Source organism: Pelobates fuscus, chromosome 9, assembly GCF_036172605.1.
Source record: "Pelobates fuscus isolate aPelFus1 chromosome 9, aPelFus1.pri, whole genome shotgun sequence".
Lineage (NCBI taxonomy): Eukaryota > Metazoa > Chordata > Amphibia > Anura > Pelobatidae > Pelobates > Pelobates fuscus.
The window spans coordinates 138,528,141-138,536,251 of NC_086325.1; the positions used below are offsets into that span (position 1 = coordinate 138,528,141).

Consider the following 8,111-nt stretch of genomic DNA (forward strand, 5'->3'; position numbering starts at 1 on the left):
AACTTTTCATATAATTTCAGTGTTCTACTATCACATAAGCTTTCATAGGTACCACTCTTAAGTGGTTCATCTTATTCCTATTCTAAACTTTTCATATAATTTCAGTGTTCTACTATCACATAAGCTTTCATAGGTACCACTCTTAAGTGGTTCATCTTATTCCTGTTTGTTATGTAATTATAACTCGTATCATTAATTGTCAGACTGCATATTTTGTGATACACTGTTCACCCTTGTGATGTAAGATTATTTAAAAATAAAAAACAAAATTCAACTTTTTCGTGCCACGGATTCTCCATCTTTGGGTTAATGTGAAGGCAAACAAAACTGAAGACCAGCCACCTTCTCTCAAGAAGGAAAATGTCTCAATCAGTGTTTAAAATTAAAGAAATGTGTGCATTATTTTATCATTTAAAATGTGGCATAATCTAACGGAGAGTACTGGACACCGCGTTGACACATTTTGTACCATGGTGGCACTTTCTTAGAATACAGTGTGAAGGCAGCTCTTGTATCCTGGATCTAAAGGATCATGGTCTCAAACACCTTTTAAGATCCAGCAACAAATGTTGATAAAAGTTTGTTTTCCTTTAGGTATTCTAAGATATGTCCCATAGAAAAATGTGACTGTATATTGAACATTACTTGGGAGTTGAATCTTTACACTTGGGTGAAGTTCTGTGTTTTCAGAGAACAATTTAATTTTTTTTTTTTTTTCCCATCAATGGAAAAGTCACTCTTTTTTGCAAGTGGTTCTATCGGTCCTGTTTTTGGTTTTCGTATCCAGACTTTAGAGCTGGATTAGATGGCAGGCAGCTCTCCAGATGTTTCTTACTCAATGCTTTGCTTGCTTCCCTTATCTTGGAGCACTCATATGTTCAGTGGATGCATGTCTGAAACTGTTTCATCACTCTGATGTGTATGTCTGCAGCCAACTCAGGGCTGAACATGCGCAGATCACTTCTTTCTTGTAGGAGTGCAATGCAAGCAAACTGCACTTTCTGTTGCCATACGTTGGATGCAGGGAACAATTAGAGGACAGTGTGACAGAGCTCACAATACAGGATTGTCTTGCCAAGACTGGAACTTTTTGGAGATTTGACTTGGCCAACAGACAAAAAGCTACATGTCTTTGTGTTGTGTTTTTTTTCTTTATTGCTATCACTTACATTACTAAGTAGATTTCTAACACACAGATTGGTGGCTTGCACCCATAAATGTTTACCTTTTTAGAATGTGGAATTGGTAAAGTGACAGGTTGGTTTTTTTTTTTGTCAATCTTTATTTTATTTGTGCATAATAAGAACACATAGGTTTGCACTGCCACGACAGCTGGTGCAGACAAATTCGTAAACATATTATAACATTGGTATGGCATCGATAACATAGCACATTTTTTGTTTGTAAGAGTCAAATTATGTAACAAGTCGAGTGTTGAACATGCTTCCATTGGATGGGGCATGCACAGTTTTTTGGTGATAAACAGGATAGTACAATTGCCAGGTAGGTCTATCCAGCCAAAAATCTTGGTACAGGCTAGGTGCGGGCGTATATTGGTGAGTTTGGCTATGAGACCAGCCAGGTTAGGTAACTTACACTACAATTGCAATATAATACAAGGCTGTGTTGGTATTAAACACGCTTGACGCGCATGAAAGGCATTCGTCCCGTGTAAATTGCTTAAAGGGCATCTATAGGTAGGTTGGGTAGTTAGGAGACCTGCCCATTAGGAGTTACAGGAGGTGCATGTACAACAACAGTTAGCACAATCCTATATGATCGTCTATCTTTTATATTCTGTAATTTAGGTGTGCAGAGAAGCATATTCAATTAGACAGTGACATTTGGTGTGAAACAAAATAAGCTATTACAAGGCATTGGTTAGATCTCTGAGTGTCTAAGATACACACTTTAAAAGATAAAATAATTAATCAAGAAACACAAACTAGCCATTTGTGATAGGTCTCTATGATGAGAAACAAAACTGCTGAATCCTGGCTAGCATGAAGATTTTTACAAGCTGATTTAAAGCAGTACAGGTTGGGTTTTAATGTTTGTCATGCTCATTGGATAGATTTTGTCACAAAGTCTCACACTTAAAAATGGTATTCCTTCTAGGTACTGATGAGGAGGAAGATGATGCAGAAGTTGTTGAGGAAGAATCTGTGCAGGGAGATGTTGTCGAATCAACCACAGAAGAGCACAAGTCAGGAAATGTATTACTTGATGTTGATGACTCTGAACAATCCTCAGGAGCAGAAGATGACAAGAACCCAGAAGAGGATGAGGATGGGTAGCTGAGATTAGGCGATGCAGGGAAGCTGTTCCTCCCCACTTCTTAGGAAGCGAGGTGCACCTCAGGTGTGCAGTTAAATAAAACAAAAACAAAACAGTGAGTGCTCCTGCAAGAGAGTAATTAAGTGTTCTGAAATTCTGGAGCTCCTCTTTCAACCCCACCTCACAAAAAACGTTCATGACAGTCAACCTGTTTTTATTCACTTTTTTAGATCATAGAAGGGGACTGACGTCATGTGATTCCTTTCCACTGCAACCAGTATAGGATTAACGCTGCTGACATTAATAGCGGAGTAGAAAAACGAGTGGCAGAATTCAAAACTAGATTTATAAAAATGCTAATTTTAATTATAGTTTAAAAACAATGATTTTATAGATGTTTTTTTATCATCTTTGCAAAGAGTGAATTTTAAAGGGAATCTTATTTTGTATGTTTTTTGTTTTTTGTTTTTTTGTGGTCACCAGTCTTTATTCCTTTGTGTTGATGGGGTACTCCTTGCATTTCTTTATTTACCTTGTTTTTATCCATGGTAGAGTAATGTAGTCCATTGCTACAACAATACGTTCCACCTTCTTTAGCATACAATTCATCTTTTTTTTAAAATTTTTTTTTTTTATCTCCTTCATGAAGAACCACACCTAGCTACTACCTTTTAATAGATTTGTCTTATCTGAGTGTATAGGTTGAAAGCGAGGGCTAGATTTTTTTTTTTTTAGAGGCATATGTGACTGGATGCATTGCTTAAAATTTATTATAGAAGCTTACTGTCTAATTTGCTCCTAAATAAGGCTGCTAATGAGTTCTTGTTGGTAGCATGGCGCCCAAGTACTAATTTTGTATTTGATGTATAGTGTCTGAGTTAAAAGCACAGTTCAGATTTTGTATTCCAGTGGGTGCAACTCTCCACTAGAAGCCCACCTTTAACCCCTTAAGGACCAAACTTCTGGAATAAAATGGAATCATGACGTGTCACACACGTCATGTGTCCTTAAGGGGTTAAGCCCAAAGTGTGTTCAGACACTACATAGAATGTGGTCTATGCATCTCTGTCCCCAAACACTCCACTCCATTATGTGAGATTAGACAAAGACTATTGGAATGGATATTGTAAAAAAGAAAAAACAACAACAAATGTATCTGGATGGTATTTTACTGCAAATTCTGACACCCATAACCTCAACTGATTTAAAAAAATAAATAAATGTGCCTGTATTGGTCTAGAATAGATGAAGTCTTTGCTTCACTGGTAGAAAATCTATATCGGTGTAATTTACCAAGTGGGGTTAATTCATTTTGTTGACTTCTGCCCTTTTGCAAAAGACATTGTAACTTAAAATTCTGGCATTTCTCTTTCTCCTTTTTTATTGTTAGCCCATTGATAACCATGTTAGCTGAGCTTTTTTTACTTTCCAGCACGACACAAATTAAATACTCATAAGATCAGAAGTTGGTGTGTATCTCATCACCTATGTAAACAGACTTTAAGTAGTTCATAAAAAAAAAAAAAACTGGGCACTGGACCATGCTATAACATGCTAAAGCAAGGCTGGAAAGATTTACTGCTTTAAACTGCCAAGTGATCAGAATTGCAGAAAAATGGCATATATAATTAAAAAACATGAGTTACTGTCTTTGTTTAACCCAGGTATTTAGGCCATTCCATATTTTCTCCCCAACCCCTTAATTCTCAATATAAAGAAAAAAAATGTTTTGTGGCAGATGCATTTAAAAAAAAAAAAAAAACATTTATCATGAAGGTTTTTTTTTGTTTGTTTTTTAAATGTATTATTTTGTGTCCTGTGGTGCTTTATGATCAAGGTTGTTTGCATTAAATCACTGGAGAGGAATGGTGAAAGGGTTAATGAGTGTCAAAGTTAGATTTAATTTTATTATGCCATTACGACACCACAAAATGTGCGTAGCTTTTTTTTGTTTGGCTGCTGTTAAGCTTTATGTATTTCATTCTACATTCCACCTTTTTTTTTTTTTTTTTTTTACATAATTTGAACTTTCTTTCAAGTCCAGACTGTGCTGTCAGTGCTAAGATTTATAACTTTTTTTGTTTTTTGTTTTGTTGTTTGCTGTATTTACTAACAGTCAAGGGTGGGTCTATGAGAGGATCAAACTTTGCAAGAGTTTAGGCTCCTCTTACGTGACCGATCAAGTTTGCTTTTCTTCCTTTTAATACAATAGTATGTACACTGGCTTACTGTGTTTGTGTGTGAGTGTGTGTATTTATAGAAAGAGAGACGATTGCTAAAGTGTTTGGAAAGCTGCCTTCTACTAAATGGTGTAGATCCACGTGCAGTCCATCGCACACACATTGGTAGTTTAAAAAGCCAGTGCTGTAAATAATTTTGAGACAAGACCTGAGGTATAATTTTTACCAGATGCGCTTCCTTGGTTTTGATTCCTTTTTTTAAAAGTTGTTTTATCCAAAGATGTTGCAATAATTATTTTAACAGCTTAGGCGGTGCTGACAGAAATCCAGCTTGCATATGATCACAGTGACCTCTAGTGGTATTTATGCGGCACTGCATTGCCATTAACTTGGCAGTAATCCTGCGTATTTGCCCTGAACCGAGCAACGCGATATCTATTCTTTTATATGTATTGCACTCAGTAGGATTTGCTTATCCTATCACATAATCCCACTGGAAAGGAAACTGTAGCTGTATTTGCACATAACACTATTCAGGAAGGTTGTAAGCATTTCTGTTTTTACCATCTGTTATCTCTTTTTATGTATATTTTAATGCCTCTAGGCGATTTTAGTTGTCATAAAGCAACAGCAACAGTTGTCAGCTTGCATCATCTAACTAGATCTTGCTACAAAAAAAGGTAAAATCTATAAAGTGCTTTGTCCTCAATGCCTCTTGTAGGTTCAGTAAGCCCTTATTGTGCAAATCTAGACAGAGGAGGTTTTTGGTGAGGGGGTGGGTAGCTAGTTAATATTTAGATTGCTGCTGCTGCTGCTGCTGCTTGGCAGTGTTATGCTCAGGATATTATTGCACTGATTAATCTACAAATAAAGCCTCTTTATTGTATTTCTTGTTTTTGTGCATACTTCAGTTTTTCTACAGCATAGCAATTAGGGGCCCTAGTATAGTTTGGGGTTTGATATTAAATGCAGTAAAAAATAAATAACAGGCTTGATAAGCTGCACGTATTTTCGTTTAAAAATAATAATTTTTAGAATGGAAATCTCTCCAATAAGCTAAGACAGAGTGTCTGTAAAGTCACTCTTTAATTTGCGTGAACAATTTAAATCAGGTTTTCCTGGCTCAGCTTCATGTGATGTCTAGTCGACACAAACTGAAGTGCAGGTGGGTAGCCTTCACTGATAAGTAACAATCTGTCCCTCAAATGAACACGTTTGAATCCAAACCAATCACCTGAGCATATGCACAGAAATCATTAAATTCTGTACAGTTAATGATCACAGGAGGGCCAAGGATGAGGAACTTTGCAGTGTGAGCAGATTTAGACCAGTCCGTGATTATCAGAGTACTATGGCAGAGAGTGGCATTCCAGAAATTCACCAGCATTTATGGAAATGCCTCCAGTGAGATTTTTGTAAAAAAAAACAAGTATCTCTAACAATTGGCTGTTATCTGTAATAATGTGGTACTAATGCAGATATTTAAACCTCTTGTATGCTAGTGAATGAGAACCATGAGTTGTGTGGCCCTTCGGCATTGGTGTGCATGTTGTATTGTTTAGCCCTAAACTATTGTTCTTAAATTACTCCTCAGAGCCCTGTAAGATCCGGATGTTTATAAAACAATGCTTTTCCAGAGGTATTCCAACTGGACTCTGTTTTGAATGGCTAACCCTAATGTTCAAATAGTACCTTTTTAATTCTAACTTGTTCAAGATTCCTGGGAGATTTATTTGTGTCCATTTGGCATGAAGGGTGTGAAGTGCTTCTCATTCTTGTCCACTTCTTTAAACTAACTGTTCACAGATTCCTTCTTTGTTGATGAAAAAAAAAAAAGCTTTTCCATAGCAGATTTGTTCATTTTTAATAAAAGCTTCATCATTTACAATTTGTGTCGCTCTTCTGTGTTACTGTTCTGACATTGGCTTAGAATTGAACCTACATTGCTTGCTGTCTTAAGACTTGTGAACAGTGTAAAACTTGCTTGAAAGCCTTGTCGATATGAAAAAGAGTTTTCTGCAAGTATGCTAGAGAAAAATGTTAAAATGTCCACAGCTACCAATATTGTACTGGTGACCATATAAACACTTTTGATATATTGTGTAAAGCTGAAGATGTCCTTTACATAAGCTGTGTTAATTATTCTCATTCTTATAAGAGAGATATATATATATATATATATATATATATATATATATATATATAATATTTTTTTTTTTTTTTTTTAACGTAGGACAGTGTTATTCTTTCTCTGCCGTTTCTTTCTTAGGTGGGCAATCTACTCTACTCTTCTATACCCTAAAGCAGATTAGGTTGCCTAGCACCTGCGCAGGCTTCTACTCTTGCTTTGATGCTTACTATTATCCATCCTAAAACTTTGCATGACTGACCTTTTGCAACTGGGGGTGATTGTTGTACATGCTTCCAGATGAGCTATGTATGCTACCTGCTTCAATAAAACATGTTTCACTACCAACTGGTTTGCGAAAAAACAACCACCACTAGAATCCGAGCATTTTGGGTGTCCTGGAAAGTAATTTATTTTTAAATGTGGTGATATTTTATTTATTTTTTGTTTCGTTTCAATAGGCATCGATGGCACATTATTGAAAGGGTTACTCCAAGCATCTTGCCCACTTACGTGATTTGAAGTGGTAATGGTGCCTGGAGTCTGCCTGTGCACATACAGAGATTATCCCCTGTGCTGCTGGAGTGGTAATTCCATGTATCCTGTTTGGAGAACTTTAGTAATGGTGTTCTTTTATAAACCTTACTTGGCGATTTAATAAAAGCAAAAGCTTGATATTGAAAACTCTTACGGAACTCTCCTCTGGCTTTATTTCTCATATGGACAACGGTTTGACAAAAACAGATACTCTCCTTTTATCAAAATTCTTCCTCCTAGGAGTTTCCTTGTTTAGTGGCCCTTAAAAGATTTTTTTACTATTAACATTTTTTTTTTTTTTTTAAACAAGTATGACTGTCCCCCTTAAAAGTCATTAATGCAACATCTATTACCATTTATTTATTTGTATTGTGTTTTATGTGGAGAATTCTTTTGTGTAACCAGTCATGAGTTCCTCACTTTTGGAAGTTTATTTTTTTTTTAATTTTTTTTATTTGCACCCAAATATTAACCATTGGAACTTGATTTCTTTAGTTCAATTGAGGCCAGTTTTTCATACAGAATACTGCTTTTCCAGTACAGTTTCCCACAAAGATCATAGTAGCACTTGGATTAGGCAGGGAATGGGAATTTCTTAAGTTCTTATTTACATTTATTAAGTAAGTTTAACTGTAGTTTTGAAACCATACAGATGGAAATTTTACTTAAGCGTGTAGTCCTTTCTGGTAAACTCATTGTTACGTTATGCCAAAGCAATAAATGCCTCCCCCATGATCCATTGTAATTCTGGGTGAGTCATAAGGATATAATTACTGAAAATGAGACATGAGCTATAAGGGTCATTTTGCTGCTACACATACTCCTTAGAGCAGGTAAAATCCACAATAGTCCGTCTTTTAAAGCGCTATTTATGTTATGTATGCTTTCCATTCCACAGACCCAGCTGATTTACAACACTTGCCTCAGATTAACTTCCCTAGTCTTTGGCACTTGCTTGACAACATTTAGATAGCCTTCTCTAGAATAAA

The 8,111-nt window shown here is 36.0% G+C and overlaps 1 protein-coding gene across 2 annotated transcripts in view; it reads left to right on the forward strand.

Annotated features, from left to right (window-relative positions):
- Positions 1–3,218, forward strand: part of LOC134573080 (protein SET-like) — a 26,087-nt gene extending 22,869 nt beyond the window's left edge. Inside the window, exons 8-9 of one of the 2 annotated variants that reach the window (XR_010085302.1) lie at positions 2,119–3,148; positions 3,187–3,215. Coding sequence is in view for 1 of the 2 variants with exons in the window: in XM_063432521.1 (XP_063288591.1) it covers positions 2,119–2,297 (179 nt within the window). In the remaining variant the exon portion in view is untranslated. Of the gene's footprint in view, positions 1–2,118 lie in introns of both variants that reach the window. The other variant, XM_063432521.1, reaches the window with a different exon arrangement.
- Positions 3,219–8,111: the final 4,893 nt, after the last annotated feature.